Source organism: Coregonus lavaretus (genome assembly GCF_964263955.1).
Source record: "Coregonus lavaretus genome assembly, contig: HAP1_SCAFFOLD_5834, whole genome shotgun sequence".
NCBI lineage: Eukaryota > Metazoa > Chordata > Actinopteri > Salmoniformes > Salmonidae > Coregonus > Coregonus lavaretus.
In genome coordinates, this window is record NW_028157824.1 from 19810 (window position 1) to 37041 (window position 17232).

The 17232-nt window shown below is 46.7% G+C and overlaps 1 protein-coding gene across 1 annotated transcript; it reads left to right on the forward strand.

Annotated features, from left to right (window-relative positions):
- Window positions 1–287: 287 nt before the first annotated feature.
- On the forward strand, window positions 288–12155 carry LOC311124865 (antizyme inhibitor 1-like; the record flags this gene model as incomplete). Its single annotated transcript, XM_084198963.1, has 7 exons — window positions 288–421; window positions 2183–2326; window positions 5603–5774; window positions 8624–8797; window positions 11064–11236; window positions 11615–11743; window positions 12032–12155. Exons 3-7 carry the CDS (start codon window positions 5673–5675, stop codon window positions 12153–12155), a joined length of 702 nt encoding a protein of 233 aa, XP_084055089.1. The 5' UTR covers window positions 288–421; window positions 2183–2326; window positions 5603–5672.
- Window positions 12156–17232: the final 5077 nt, after the last annotated feature.

Genomic DNA, 17232 nt, shown 5'->3' on the forward strand with positions numbered 1-17232 from the left:
CAGCAAATGCAAGTAAGTGGTCATAACGTTCATGACTCTGAAATAATCTTCCAAACAGTTTTCGCATGATAGTCCCTGTCGGTATAAAGTTACGTAAACACCAAATATAATCGGCATGATTAAACTCGCAACAAACATAGCGCTCTGTATTTGATTCGGAAATACATATTTGGCATTGACTTGAAAATAGCGAAACATGATTGGCTACGGCGAAGCAGACCCCGCCCTGTTGATGACGTTTTCCACTTCCCTTCCCACTAGCCAAGAGAAAGAACATCCGTACATTTACAGACCTCCCGTCATCCAAGCGTATGGCAAAAATAGCTGTTTTTCTTTCTTTTTATGTGGTGCCCACTACATTTTAAAAATTCCGCCGAAAAAGAGAAGACGATTTCCCGAAACATTTTCGCCGTTATCTCACGTAAGTATAAAAAAGACCTCGATTGAATTTTGAATTCATGCTAAGCTGGATAGCAAAACGCAACATGGCGGACGCAGTCCTAACCAGCAAACAGGACGCTAACAGCTAGCTAGTCACACGGCAGGCTGGCTAGCTACCTTTGAACTTTTCGATCTGGAAATGGCGCTCTTGTAAATGTTTGCACACATTGCTTACCTGTAGAACAAAATAATAAACTTTATTTGAAACCTATTTGACAAATTATTATGGCATTAATGAATTTGACAGTTTGTTGCTAGCTACGTGTACTTGTTAGCGCGATGTCAACAGCGCCGCTATCTTCATGAAACCAAACGAGTTCTAGCTGTCTTTCGAAGGTTAAAACGTTTTGCTGTCTCTTTGGAGATTGCCAGATACATTCCCTTTTAAGTAGCTACCTACCTCGTAATGTTTATCCGAAGTCATCCCTTGATAGTTTGCTGTGTTATGATAACAAACCAATGATCTGGCTGAACCAGTATCTGTGTAGGAGACCTCTCTCTAACGCCCAGAACGCGTTATAATGTCAAATTAGTTCGTTGATCGCCAAATATGGAGTTTCGCTGAGCAACTATCTTAACTTACTCCCGTTACGGCCGGTATGTACTTTAAAAAAAAAGTCTAAATTATTTAACAAATAACCGAGAAAATGCCTCTTCGTTACCTCCAGGGTTCACTTACTACTCATGATTGCCACGCACAGGTCGGAAGTCTACAACCGCTCAATACATTGGAGGTGCCGAAGAGGCATTTTTTTTTCGATTGCTTGAAAAATTGTATTTAGACCTTTTTCGGAAGTACATGACGGCCGTAACGGGAGTAAATTCAGATAGTTGCTCAACGAAACTCTATATTTGATGATCAGTGAACGTATTTTGACATAACGCTTGCAGAGCTGGTGAATGAGAGTTTGAATCTGGGCGTTAGAGGTCTAATGTACAGATACTGGTTCAGACCTACCTACATTTTCTAATCTATGCTTGCATATATCCTGCCCATTCACCATGGTCAGCCACGATACTGACTCAAAATACCGCCATTACTGGAAACCAAAGTAAGGCTAGCTAATTAGTGTTTTGCGTTGCATGACATCATGGCAGGATTTACTCTCCCATATTCCTTTGCTTGTCAAAGCAGATTGATTAATTCTGCTAATGGTATGTTTTGTTGATGTGTATCCAACAGCTTTCAGCCTCACTAGATGAATCTCAGACTTCCCTGGAAATGGTTTCCTAAGCATAGTTGGTTACAGTGCTCCTGTAGATGAGGACAGAATGCCAGGTTTTGTCTTTGTCAATATTTACCTAAACCACCACTGGGTAGTAGCTAAGTTACCTAACCTATCGATCCTTCCGTACACCGCTGTGTACTGGGAAAGTCACTAACAAATGGTTATTTTAGGGTGCAGCACATTTCACTCAACATAGCTAGGTCTTCAGACTTCACCATCGGCAACGTCTCTTACGTAATCTCCCAAATGAATAGAATTAGTTTACAGTTGAATTGATAGAATACAGGTTTATGCAATAGTGATTTGATCTGAACACATTGTACCCTCTATAGGTTTATGCAATAGTGATTTGATCTGAACAAATTGTACCCTCTATCCGTGCTGTTACGCCTGGCTGACTGTATTTTAATGACTTGTCTGAGCCTGTATGCATGCCTTTGTCAGACACGTTTCCATTTGAACACACACAATCAACAACTTTATTTTTTTTTATGTACCTTTTCTCCCCACAGGGCTCCCTCTTCTCTTTACAGGTGTATAACCGCTACCCAGAAGGCCTAGGGGCGGCTCTTTACCGGGAGCGCTTTGACTTCAACGCTGAGCCGCCTTGGGATCCTAGCTGATAGCGGGACACGGCCATCTACAGACTTTTCCATGTAAGCAAAACCATTCTGACATTTCCTTAGGGTGCCTTCAAACCAGGCAAACGTATTTGTAAAAAGAGCAGCAACTGGATGGTTTCCAATGAGAGCAGTGTGTTGTGGGAAGGCCTAGTGGTGTTTCGCTGTCCCACCACACCGATGGTTTCCAATGAGAGCAGTGTGTTGTGGGAAGGCCTAGTGGTGTTTCGCTGTCCCACCACACCGATGGTTTCCAATGAGAGCAGTGTGTTGTGGGAAGGCCTAGTGGTGTTTCGCTGTCCCACCACACCGATGGTTTCCAATGAGAGCAGTGTGTTGTGGGAAGGCCTAGTGGTGTTTCGCCGTCCCACCACACCGATGGTTTCCAATGAGAGCAGTGTGTTGTGGGAAGGCCTAGTGGTGTTTCGCTGTCCCACCACACCGATGGTTTCCAATGAGAGCAGTGTGTTGTGGGAAGGCCTAGTGGTGTTTCGCTGTCCCACCACACCGATGGTTTCCAATGAGAGCAGTGTGTTGTGGGAAGGCCTAGTGGTGTTTCGCTGTCCCACCACACCGATGGTTTCCAATGAGAGCAGTGTGTTGTGGGAAGGCCTAGTGGTGTTTCGCTGTCCCACCACACCGATGGTTTCCAATGAGAGCAGTGTGTTGTGGGAAGGCCTAGTGGTGTTTCGCCGTCCCACCACACCGATGGTTTCCAATGAGAGCAGTGTGTTGTGGGAAGGCCTAGTGGTGTTTCGCTGTCCCACCACACCGATGGTTTCCAATGAGAGCAGTGTGTTGTGGGAAGGCCTAGTGGTGTTTCGCTGTCCCACCACACCGATGGTTTCCAATGAGAGCAGTGTGTTGTGGGAAGGCCTAGTGGTGTTTCGCTGTCCCACCACACCGATGGTTTCCAATGAGAGCAGTGTGTTGTGGGAAGGCCTAGTGGTGTTTCGCCGTCCCACCACACCGATGGTTTCCAATGAGAGCAGTGTGTTGTGGGAAGGCCTAGTGGTGTTTCGCCGTCCCACCACACCGATGGTTTCCAATGAGAGCAGTGTGTTGTGGGAAGGCCTAGTGGTGTTTCGCCGTCCCACCACACCGATGGTTTCCAATGAGAGCAGTGTGTTGTGGGAAGGCCTAGTGGTGTTTCGCTGTCCCACCACACCGATGGTTTCCAATGAGAGCAGTGTGTTGTGGGAAGGCCTAGTGGTGTTTCGCTGTCCCACCACACCGATGGTTTCCAATGAGAGCAGTGTGTTGTGGGAAGGCCTAGTGGTGTTTCGCTGTCCCACCACACCGATGGTTTCCAATGAGAGCAGTGTGTTGTGGGAAGGCCTAGTGGTGTTTCGCCGTCCCACCACACCGATGGTTTCCAATGAGAGCAGTGTGTTGTGGGAAGGCCTAGTGGTGTTTCGCTGTCCCACCACACCGATGGTTTCCAATGAGAGCAGTGTGTTGTGGGAAGGCCTAGTGGTGTTTCGCTGTCCCACCACACCGATGGTTTCCAATGAGAGCAGTGTGTTGTGGGAAGGCCTAGTGGTGTTTCGCCGTCCCACCACACCGATGGTTTCCAATGAGAGCAGTGTGTTGTGGGAAGGCCTAGTGGTGTTTCGCCGTCCCACCACACCGATGGTTTCCAATGAGAGCAGTGTGTTGTGGGAAGGCCTAGTGGTGTTTCGCCGTCCCACCACACCGATGCTTCAGACGACCAGTTGATGTGTTTTGGTTTGAAGGCACCCTTACACAGGGGCCAGTTGATGTGTTTTGGTTTGAAGGCACCCTTACACAGGGGCCAGTTGATGTGTTTTGGTTTGAAGGCACCCTTACACAGGGGCCAGTTGATGTGTTTTGGTTTGAAGGCACCCTTACACAGGGGCCAGTTGATGTGTTTTGGTTTGAAGGCACCCTTACACAGGGGCTTGTTGATGTGTTTTGGTTTGAAGGCACCCTTACACAGGGGCCAGTTGATGTGTTTTGGTTTGAAGGCACCCTTACACAGGGGCCAGTTGATGTGTTTTGGTTTGAAGGCACCCTTACACAGGGGCCAGTTGATGTGTTTTGGTTTGAAGGCACCCCTACACAGGGGCCAGTTGATGTGTTTTGGTTTGAAGGCACCCCTACACAGGGGCCAGTTGATGTGTTTTGGTTTGAAGGCACCCCTACACAGGGGCCAGTTGATGTGTTTTGGTTTGAAGGCACCCTTACACAGGGGCCAGTTGATGTGTTTCGGTTTGAAGGCACCCTTACACAGGGGCCAGTTGATGTGTTTTGGTTTGAAGGCACCCTTACACAGGGGCCAGTTGATGTGTTTTGGTTTGAAGGCACCCTTACACAGGGGCCAGTTGATGTGTTTTGGTTTGAAGGCACCCTTACACAGGGGCCAGTTGATGTGTTTTGGTTTGAAGGCACCCTTACACAGGGGCCAGTTGATGTGTTTTGGTTTGAAGGCACCCTTACACAGGGGCCAGTTGATGTGTTTTGGTTTGAAGGCACCCTTACACAGGGGCCAGTTGATGTGTTTTGGTTTGAAGGCACCCTTACACAGGGGCCAGTTGATGTGTTTTGGTTTGAAGGCACCCTTACACAGGGGCCAGTTGATGTGTTTTGGTTTGAAGGCACCCTTACACAGGGGCCAGTTGATGTGTTTTGGTTTGAAGGCACCCTTACACAGGGGCCAGTTGATGTGTTTTGGTTTGAAGGCACCCTTACACAGGGGCCTGTTGATGTGTTTTGGTTTGAAGGCACCCTTACACAGGGGCCAGTTGATGTGTTTTGGTTTGAAGGCACCCTTACACAGGGGCCAGTTGATGTGTTTTGGTTTGAAGGCACCCTTACACAGGGGCCAGTTGATGTGTTTTGGTTTGAAGGCACCCTTACACAGGGGCCAGTTGATGTGTTTTGGTTTGAAGGCACCCTTACACAGGGGCTTGTTGATGTGTTTTGGTTTGAAGGCACCCTTACACAGGGGCCAGTTGATGTGTTTTGGTTTGAAGGCACCCTTACACAGGGGCTTGTTTATGTCTACATGTGATGTAAGAAGAAGCTTTTAGCTCAAGCTGACACCTCAGGAATGAAAGGAAACATTGGACACGTCATACACAGTCCAACCCGTGTCTCAGCACGCATAGTATAAAGTATATATTTTGATCTACTTCTTTCTTCAGATATACGTAATGTTTGAAAAGTTTTTTTTTTTTTTTGGTACTAGCTTGCATGGTTTCTTAAAGGAGATGTGTAATAATTAAGTCGATGTCCACCTAACAGCAACATACTGTTGTCCTCTCTCTCTGTGTGTTGCATACCCGGCAGGACCCACGGCTCAGTCGCCACCTTGACTTGACTACTCTTTCTTTATGATTGTCTGCTGAATACTGTTGAGATGAAAGGACTCGCTGACGAACCAAACCACATGATTGAACTCCTGGAGGGAGGAACCACCCTGGAAGATGTCATTGACGGACATGTGTACGAGCAAGCTCTGGTGAGGGAATTGATTTAAAAGGTTTAGAACAGCTAAACGAACCCCGGAGGAAGGGTTAGAACAGCTAAACGAACCCCGGAGGAAGGGTTAGAACAGCTAAACGAACCCCGGAGGAAGGGTTAGAACAGCTAAACCAACCCCGGAGGAAGGGTTAGAACAGCTAAACCAACCCCGGAGGAAGGGTTAGAACAGCTAAACCAACCCCGGAGGAAGGGTTAGAACAGCTAAACCAACCCCGGAGGAAGGGTTAGAACAGCTAAACCAACCCCGGAGGAAGGGTTAGAACAGCTAAACCAACCCCGGAGGAAGGGTTAGAACAGCTAAACCAACCCCGGAGGAAGGGTTAGAACAGCTAAACCAACCCCGGAGGAAGGGTTAGAACAGCTAAACCAACCCCGGAGGAAGGGTTAGAACAGCTAAACGAACCCCGGAGGAAGGGTTAGAACAGCTAAACGAACCCCGGAGGAAGGGTTAGAACAGCTAAACGAACCCCGGAGGAAGGGTTAGAACAGCTAAACGAACCCCGGAGGAAGGGTTAGAACAGCTAAACGAACCCCGGAGGAAGGGTTAGAACAGCTAAACGAACCCCGGAGGATGACTCATGAAAGCCTTAAAACACTTATTTTCAATGTGGTCCTCAGTGGGATGAAAAATTAATTTGTATTACATGCTAAAGCTCTGAGCAGCTGAAAAGCAAAGATCATGCCATGCTTGCAGGTTAATCAAAGTATGTATTGGCCCAACTAAGTCAAAATAAGCCTAAGCACCAGGCCTCGAGTTTCCCGACAGCAACGGCCGTTGCCCCCTTGTGTGGCAGTTAATCCCCCTAAAAACTCCTTGCCTTGTGGCCTTGGGCTGAACCAATTGCTGTGCTCCGAAGCACCACTCGCTCACGTCTCTCTCAGATCTCAATTCTTATTAACTAATGCCCGTCACGGGATCGGGTCCTTCTTACAGGCATCGCAGCTCCGAAGGACTAGTGAAGACAGACGCATCGGGGATGCAACGGCGCTCGTCCTTATTGAATTCCGAGGCGCACATTGAAGATGTTAAAACTGTCAACATTTACTTTTCTTCAGCCAAGATGAGTAACGAACAGCGAAATCACTAGCCTATGTCAATCTACTATCGCTCATAGTAGAAACGTTTACCTAGGCCTATTTTATTGGTCAGCTTGTCTTTTTGTGCGAGAAATAAATATTCCAAACACTCTTGGACAGTTGTGACGATAGATCCAACAGGTAGGCTGCTACTTCATATTCTGAATGGAGTTGTTGTTCGTGAGAAAGCGAAGGCACTGCAGTCTCAACTAGCCTAGCTTGTTAACGTTAGCTAGCTTAACTAGCTTCTCCTGGTTTGATGCTGTCAAGACCGGTAACACAGATAGAACAATGAGACAGATATTTCACCAGATGTATAAATGTGACGCACCCTGTTGGCGTTTCCGCTCACTACCAAATATGGTGGTGAGAGGAAGTCCGCTGGTTGTGGGAGAAGATGGATTTTGACCGACATTCTGCACATTTTCACATCGATTTAAGCGTTTGATCTCAATACAGTGTTCTGTTCCCAAAACGATAATCTGTTATGAACAGAGTGGACTAAGTTTAATGGACTTTACTCTTTGCTAAACTTTTAAAAAATCGCACTATTTAGGAGTGTAAAGGCGACTCGAGTTATTGCACATGCGTACTTCAGAGTAGGCGTTCCCTAACGGAAATATGCAGATGCATACTAGAACGCGCCCACCTCGTTGCTTGTTCTGCCCACTATGACTCATTTGTTCCCGTTAGACCACAGTGTCGTTTCCATCTTGGTTTAGTTATACGGTACAACGTAATCATATTGGATGATAAATCACCTAGCTATGGCAGCTGTTAGTCTACTATAGCATGAGTCGGCTTGATTGGTTGCTGTCTCATCCCTGCTCACAGTACGGCCCCTCCCCCACCTCCTCTAAATAACCTAGCTTGATTGGTTGCTGTCTCTGTCTGGTCCCTCCCTGCTCCCCTGGTTACTCGCTCACAGTACGGCCCCTCCCCCACCTCCTCTAAATAACCTAGCTTGATTGGTTGCTGTCTCTGGTTGGTCCCTCCCTGCTCCCCTTGTTACTCGCTCACAGTACGGCCCCTCCCCGACCTCCTCTAAATAACCTAGCTTGATTGGTTGCTGTCTCTGTCTGGTCCCTCCCTGCTCCCCTTGTTACTCGCTCACAGTACGGCCCCTCCCCCACCTCCTCTGGCGCTTTATCAGCTTCGGTTAATAAAGTAGCTTTAAAATGACTTTTCTGCTGCTTCCCTCACTCAAATCGGACCGGGTCTGGATCCGACCAGGTCTATATTGAACGGGTCTAGTTGTCCTCGGGTCCGGTCGGAACGCGTCTCTCTCTCTCTCTCTCTCTCTCATATATATATATATATATATATATATATATATATATATATATATATATATATATATATATATATATATATATATATATATATATATATAACAATTCTATTTATGCATATCGTGTCCGGGTGGGAAAGCCCCAGGTCCATTTCGGAAAAGGGGCCTACTTTTTGGACCTGTGAAGACATCTTATGTAGGCTAATTATTTATGTACGTTAACATACACTTATGTTTTCTTAACAGCTTAATCTGTATAACTAGGTCTTTTCTTTCAGTGTGTGTGTAAAACTAGCGCTTGTCTTTGTGTGTGTGTGTGTGTGTATAACTAGCGCTTGTCTTTCAGTGTGTGTGTGTGTGTGTAACTAGCGCTTGTCTTTCAGTGTGTGTGTGTGTGTAACTAGCGCTTGTCTTTCAGTGTGTGTGTATAACTAGGTCTTGTCTCTTGTGTTCCCCAGGCTGATAAGAGTGTGTTTGTAGTGTCTGATCTTGGGTCCCTGATGAGACAGCATGTCCAGTGGCAGCGCACCATGCCCCAGATCAGGCCCTTCTACCCGGTCAAATCCAACAGCAGCCCGGCTGTCATCGAGATCCTGGCCTCTCTCGGCCTCGGCTTCATCTGTGCTAACAAGGTGAGTGGTACCTTTTTTTTAATTTTGTTACTTATGTTTTCAATGGTGTTTTATAAAAACGGATCAATCAAGTAACACTGTAACAGCATTCTTGAATACCTTTCATTCTGTCGGCTTTCTCTGTACCAGTGTGATCACAAACTCTAGAGGGTAGGCAACAACACATCCGCCACGCTGATCCTCAACACGGGGGCCCCTCAGGGGTGCGTGCTCAGTCCCCTCCTGTACTCCCTGTTCACCCACGACTGCATGGCCAGGCACGACTCCAACACCATCATTAAGTTTGCCGACGACACAACAGTGGTAGGCCTGATCACTGACAACGATGAGACAGCCTATATGGAGGTCAGAGACCTGGCCGTGTGGTGCCAGGACAACAACCTCTCCCTCAATGTGAGCAAGACAAAGGAGCTGATCGTGGACCTCAGGAAAAGGAGGGCCAAACACGCCCCCATTAACATCGACGGGGCTGTAGTGGAGCGGGTCGAGAGTTTCAAGTTCCTTGGTGTCCACATCACCAACAAACTATCATGGTCCAAACACGTCAAGACCGTTGTGAAGAGGGCACGACAAAGCCTATTCCCTCTGAGGAGACTGAACAGATTTGGCATGGGTCCCCAGGTCCCCCAAAGTTCTACAGGTGTCAGAGGAAGGCCCAAAAAATGGTCAAACTCCAGCCACCCAAGTCATAGACTGTTCTGTCTGCTACTGTAAGCGGTACCGTATCGCCAAATCTAGGTTCAAAAGGCTCCTTAACAGCATCTACCCCCAAGCCGTAAGCCTGCTAAACAGTTAATCATGTACAAAGAGGGTAAAAAAGTATTTGCTCCCCTGCTGATTTTGTACGTTTGCCCACTGACAAAGAAATGATCAGTCTATCATTTTAATGGTAGGTTTATTTGAACAGTGAGAGACAGAATAACAACAAAAAAATCCAGAAAATCGCATGTCAAAAATGTTATAAATTGATTTGCATTTTAATGAGGGAAATAAGTATTTGACCCCCTCTCAATCAGAAAGATTTCTGGCTCCCAGGTGTCTTTTATACAGGTAACGAGCTGAGATTAGGAGCACACTCTTAAAGGGAGTGCTCCTAATCTCAGCTTGTTACCTGTATAAAAGACACCTGTCCACAGAAGCAATCAATCAATCAGATTCCAAACTCTCCACCATGGCCAAAGACCAAAGAGCTATCCAATGATGTCAGGGACAAGATTGTAGACATACACAAGGCTGGAATGGGCTACAAGACCATCGCCAAGCAGCTTGGTGAGAAGGTGACAACAGTTGGTGCGATTATTCGCAAATGGAAGAAACACAAAATAACTGTCAATCTCCCTCGGCCTGGGGCTCCATGCAAGATCTCACCTCGTGGAGTTGCAATGATCATGAGAACGGTGAGGAATCAGCCCAGAACTACACGGGAGGATCTTGTCAATGATCTCAAGGCAGCTGGGACCACAGTCACCAAGAAAACAATTGGTAACACACTACGCCGTGAAGGACTGAAATCCTGCAGCGCCCACAAGGTCCCCCTGCTCAAGAAAGCACATATACAGGGCCGTCTGATGTTTGCCAATGAACATCTGAATGATTCAGAGGAGAACTGGGTGAAAGTGTTGTGGTCAGATGAGACCAAAATCTAGCTATTTGGCATCAACTCAACTCGCCGTGTTTGGAGGAGGAGGAATGCTGCCTGGGTATTCCAGCATGACAATGACCCAAAACACACGGCCAAGGCAACAAAGGAGTGGCTCAAGAAGAAGCACATTAAGGTCCTGGAGTGGCCTAGCCAGTCTCCAGACCTTAATCCCATAGGAAATCTGTGGAGGGAGCTGAAGGTTCGAGTTGCCAAACGTCAGCCTCGAAACCTTAATGACTTGGAGAAGATCTGCAAAGAGGAGTGGGACAAAATCCCTCCTGAGATGTGTGCAAACCTGGTGGCCAACTACAAGAAACGTCTGACCTCTGTGATTGCCAACAAGGGTTTTGCCACCAAGAACTCAGTCATGTTTTGCAGAGGGGTCAAATACTTATTTCCCTCATTAAAATGCAAATCAATTTATAACATTTTTGACATGTGTTTTTCTGGATTTTTGTTGTTGTTATTCTGTCTCTCACTGTTCACATAAACCTACCATTAAAATTATAGACTGATCATGTCTTTGTCAGTGGGCAAACGTACAAAATCAGCAGGGGATCAAATACTTTTTTCCCTCACTGTATGTCCTGTGTTGTAACGTGTGCATATGATGTGTTGTCTCAGGCTGAAGTCAGCCTGGTGCTGGGCCATGACGTGCCCCCTGAGAACATCATCTTCTCTGGAGTTTGCAAACAGCTGTCCCACATCAAACACGCAGCCAAGAATGGCGTCGACCTCTTGGTGTGCGACAGCGAGACAGAACTCTGCAAGATAGCCCGTTCTCACCCCAAGGCCAAGTAGGTGCCCATCAGACCAGCGTCTACACATCTAGGGGGTCTCTTAGTTTGTAGGTAACTGGGAAAAGTTGTTGAAAAAGTAATTCAAAAGAAAAAAGCTCCCTCACACTTAACTTTTTTCAAAGTATCACATACGCAACGCCAGGGTTGTGGGTTCGTTTCCCACGGGGGGGGCCAGTATGAAAATGTATGCACTCACTAACTGTAAGTCGCTCTGGATAAGAGCGTCTGCTAAAATAACTAAAATGTAATGAACGTTTGTAGATTGTGTATATTATTTTATTGTCAGCACCACAGGTCAGATTCCTGGTTCATATGTAAACGTCGTTGGAGAATAAAGTTAATTCTGACTTGTTCTGTTCCACCTCTCCTCCCCAGGCTGCTGGTCCAGGTAACTACATGGGCCCAGGCTGCAGAAACCAGCATGGCGTTCGGCTGCTCTCTGAAGAGCTGTAGGCGCCTGCTGGAGGCTGCCAAGGACCTGGGGCTGCAGGTGGTGGGAGCTACGTAAGACTCATCTTTCATAGTGTAGTTGGTGACCGTCACTAGTAGTGCTTTTGTCAGTCGTAGTAATTTCGTTCATCCTACATCCACATGTCTTAGGTTAAATTCATTTGACCTTGAGTTGTCCATGTTGGGCTGGAGTGACAAATTCAACAATCTGTTTACTTTTTCTACAGGCTACCTTGATTTAGCGTTGTCCTAATCGTTACAATTGTAATGTTAGAAACCTAGTTAATACTGTTAGTACTGTATTAGTGAAGTAATTACAATTGTCTTTGGTTGTGTCTTCAGGTTCCACATCCCCAGCTCCTGCAAGGACCTGCAGGCCTACAGCAACGCACTGTCGGATGCCCACTGTGTGTTTGACATGGGGGTGAGTAGAGGAGCTTATACCTGGGTATTAGGGGGGAGTTAACATGGTCAGATGGGGGAAACAGGAGCTTATTCCTGGGTATTAGGGGGGAGTTAACATGGTCAGATGGGGGAAACAGGAGCTTATTCCTGGGTATTAGGGGGGAGTTAACATGGTCAGATGGGGGAAACAGGAGCTTATTCCTGGGTATTAGGGGGGAGTTAACATGGTCAGATGGGGGAAACAGGAGCTTATTCCTGGGTATTAGGGGGGAGTTAACATGGTCAGATGGGGGAAACAGGAGCTTATTCCTGGGTATTAGGGGGGAGTTAACATGGTCAGATGGGGGAAACAGGAGCTTATTCCTGGGTATTAGGGGGGAGTTAACATGGTCAGATGGGGGAAACAGGAGCTTATTCCTGGGTATTAGGGGGGAGTTTACATGGTCAGATGGGGGAAACAGGAGCTTATTCCTGGGTATTAGGGGGGAGTTTACATGGTCAGATGGGGGAAACAGGAGCTTATTCCTGGGTATTAGGGGGGAGTTTACATGGTCAGATGGGGGAAACAGGAGCTTATTCCTGGGTATTAGGGGGGAGTTTACATGGTCAGATGGGGGAAACAGGAGCTTATTCCTGGGTATTAGGGGGGAGTTTACATGGTCAGATGGGGGAAACAGGAGCTTATTCCTGGGTATTAGGGGGGAGTTTACATGGTCAGATGGGGGAAACAGGAGCTTATTCCTGGGTATTAGGGGGGAGTTTACATGGTCAGATGGGGGAAACAGGAGCTTATTCCTGGGTATTAGGGGGGAGTTTACATGGTCAGATGGGGGAAACAGGAGCTTATTCCTGGGTATTAGGGGGGAGTTAACATGGTCAGATGGGGGAAACAGGAGCTTATTCCTGGGTATTAGGGGGGAGTTTACATGGTCAGATGGGGGAAACAGGAGCTTATTCCTGGGTATTAGGGGGGAGTTTACATGGTCAGATGGGGGAAACAGGAGCTTATTCCTGGGTATTAGGGGGGAGTTTACATGGTCAGATGGGGGAAACAGGAGCTTATTCCTGGGTATTAGGGGGGAGTTTACATGGTCAGATGGGGGAAACAGGAGCTTATTCCTGGGTATTAGGGGGGAGTTTACATGGTCAGATGGGGGAAACAGGAGCTTATTCCTGGGTATTAGGGGGGAGTTTACATGGTCAGATGGGGGAAACAGGAGCTTATTCCTGGGTATTAGGGGGGAGTTAACATGGTCAGATGGGGGAAACAGGAGCTTATTCCTGGGTATTAGGGGGGAGTTTACATGGTCAGATGGGGGAAACAGGAGCTTATTCCTGGGTATTAGGGGGGAGTTAACATGGTCAGATGGGGGAAACAGGAGCTTATTCCTGGGTATTAGGGGGGAGTTTACATGGTCAGATGGGGGAAACAGGAGCTTATTCCTGGGTATTAGGGGGGAGTTTACATGGTCAGATGGGGGTGGTTATGAATGAAGTCTGTCTAGGTTGGTCCTTTGATCAGGAAGGTTAAAGGGCCTACATCCTGCTGTAGTCCTATTAATAAGGTGGTAACACAGACCATCCTAGTGGGGCGGGTCGAGAGTTTCAAGTTCCTTGGTGTCCACATCACCAACAAACTATTATGGTCCAAACTCACCAAGACAGTCGTGAAGAGGGCACAACAACACCTTTTCCCCCTCAGGAGACTGAAAAGATTTGGCATGGGTCCCCAGATCCTCAAAAAGTTCTACAGCTGCACCATCGAGAGCATCCTGACAGGTTGCATCACTGTCTGGTATGGCAACTGCTCGGCATCCGCCTGTAAGGAGCCTCAGAGGGTAGTGCGTATGGCCCAGTACATCACTGGGGCCAAGCTTCCTGGCATCCAGGACCTCTATACCAGGCGGTGTCAGAGGAAGGCCCTTAAAATTGTCAGACTCCAGTCACCCTAGTCATAGACTGTTCTCTCTGCTACCGCACGGCAAGCGGTACTGGAGCACCAAGTCTAGGTCCAAAAGGCTTCTAAACAGCTTCTACCCTCAAGCCATAAGACAATTAATAAAATGGCCACCCAGACTATTTACAGTGGGGAGAACAAGTATTTGATACACTGCCGATTTTGCAGGTTTTCCTACTTACAAAGCATGTAGAGGTCTGTCATTTTTATCATCGGTACACTTCAACTGTGAGAGACGGAATCTAAAACAAAAATCCAGAAAATCGCATTGTATGATTTTTAAGTAATTCATTTGCATTTTACTGCATGACATAAGTATTTGATACATCAGAAAAGCAGAACTGAATATTTGGTACAGAAACCTGTTTGCAATTACAGAGATCATACGTTTCCTGTAGGTCTTGGCCAGGTTTGCACACACTGCAGCAGGGATTTTGGCCCACTCCTCCATACAGACCTTCTCCAGATCCTTCAGGTTTCGGGGCTGTCGCTGGGCAATACGGACTTTCAGCTCCCTCCAAAGATGTTCTATTGGGTTCAGGTCTGGAGACTGGCTAGGCCAATCCAGGACCTTGAGATGCTTCTTACGGAGCATATTATTTTGATTGATTTTTCATTCACTTCTGAAGGTTTACTTGAAAGATGAGTGAACAATTTTGTTATAACATCTATGGTCTGACAGACGTGTACCCAGCATGCATTGTATAATATCAACAAACATGACTCCACACATAGCCGGCAAATAGCTTAGCGTTAGCTCATCATAATCAGTACAACCTTCAAGAAAGTATTTTACACATATCTGTGTCCATTACCATCTATGCAAGATCGGAATGCATGATTTGTCACCAGTACTGGAAATCGTGAATAAAACAGTAAATACATTTTGCTCCATACACGCATAGAAATAGCTACAGCGCCTTCGGGAAGTATTCAGACCCCTTGACTTTTTCCACATTTTGTTACGTTACAGCCTTATTCTAAGATGGGATTTAAAAAAGAAAATCCTTAGCAATCTACTCACAATACCCCATAATGACAAAGCGAAAACAGGTTACAAATTAACAAATTAAAACAAATACCTTATTTATATAAGAATTCAGACCCTTTGCTATGAGACTCAAATTGAGCATCATTGATGTTTCTACAACTTGATTGGAGTCCACCTGTGGTAAATTCAATTGATTGGACATGATTTGGAAAGGCACACACCTGTCTATATAAGATCCCACAGTTGACAGTGCATGTCAGAGCAAAAACCAAGCCATGAGGTCGAAGGAATTGTCCGTAGAGCTCCGAGATTGTGTCGAGGCACAGATCTGGTGAAGGGTACCACAACATTTCGGCAGCATTGAAGGTCCCAAAGAACACAGTGGCCTTCATCATTCTTAAGTGGAAGAAGTTTGGAACCACCAAGACTTTTCCTAGAGCTGGCCGCCCGGCCAAACTGCACAATCGGGGGAGAAGGGTCTTGGTCAGGGAGGTGACCAAGAACCCGATGGTCACTCTGACAGAGCTCCAGAGTTCCTCTGTGGAGATGGGAGAACCTTCCAGAAGAACAACAATCTCTGCAGCACTCCACCAATCAGGCCTAACCGGTAGCGTGACCAGATGGAAGCCACTCCTCAGTAAAAGGCACATGACAGCCCGCTTGGAGTTTGCCAAAAGGCACCTAAAGACTCTCAGACCAGGAGAAATAAGATTCTCTGGTCTGATGAAACCAAGATTGAACTCTTTGGCCTGAATGCTAAGCTTCACGTCTGGAGGAAACCTGGCACCATCCCTACGGTGAAGCATGGTGGTGGCAGCATCATGCTGTAGGGATGTTTTTCAGCGGCAGGGACTGGGAGACTAGTCAGGATCGAGGGAAAGATGAACGGAGCAAAGTACAGAGAGATCCTTGATGAAAACCTGCTCCAGAGCTCTCAAGACCTCAGACTGGGGTGAAGGTTCACCTTCCAACAGGACAACGACCCTAAGCACACAGCCAAGACAACGCAGGAGTGGCTTCGGGACAAGTCTCTGAATGTCCTTGAGTGGCCCAGCCAGAGCCCGGACTTGAACCTGATTGAACATCTCTGGAGAGACCTGAAAATAGCTGTGCAGCAACGCTCCCCATCCAACCTGACAGCTTGAGAGGATCTGCAGAGAAGAATGGGAGAAACTCCCCAAATACAGGTGTGCCAAGCTTGTAGTGTCATACCCAAGAAGACTAGAGACTGTAATCGCTGCCAAAGGTGCTTCAACAAAGTACTGAGTAAAGGGTCTGAATACTTATGTAAATGTGATACTTCTGTTTTTTTATTTTGAAAATGTTTGCAAAAATGTATATAAACCTGTTTTTGCTTTGTCATTATGGGGTATTGTGTGTAGATTGACGATGGGGGGGGGGGGGGGGGGGGGGGGACTACTTAATCCATTTCAGAATAAGGCTGTAATGTAACAAAATGTGGGAAAAGTCAAGTTGTCTGAATACTTTCTGAATTAACTGTACATGCGTACGGTATGCTACATTAGAAGGACAACACCATATACTGAAAATACGGCACTTCAATGGGAATGTCCAGAGTTATTATTAGTAAGTAAAGTGACGACGAAGGCAATGCTGGCGGAAAATGTGCCAGGGGGAAAAAGTTTGTGCTGGACTGCGCAAATGTCTGCATACTTGATGATTATTATAATAATAATATGCCATTTAGCAGACGCTTTTATCCAAAGCGACTTAGTCATGTGTGCATACATTTTTTTTTTTTGTGTATGGGTGGTCCCGGGGATCGAACCCACTACCTTGGCGTTCCAAGCGCCGTGCTCTACCAGCTGAGCTACAGAGGACGAGAGGATCTGGGGAAACACTGGGAGGTGTTTCGGCTCTCATCGAAGAGAGACGTTTGTCCGGTTCAGGAAAGCCTCAAACGTAAAATTGTCCGCAACAGTGAAATGGGCTACTTCTATGTGAATGAATGAGGAGGCGGAACACGCCTCAATTCAAACTGTTGAAATGTAGCCTATAGATAATTAGCAGGCAGCGTGTCTTGGTTCGAGGGCAGCGTGGGCGAACTGTCCTGTTGCGTAACAATCACATTTTAGAACAGTGAGTGCATTCTGACATCACTCATTAAAAAAAAAAAATCCAGCTGGGGCGTGAAAAGGTCGTGTCCATAGAGATCCTGGAAGTGTTCTA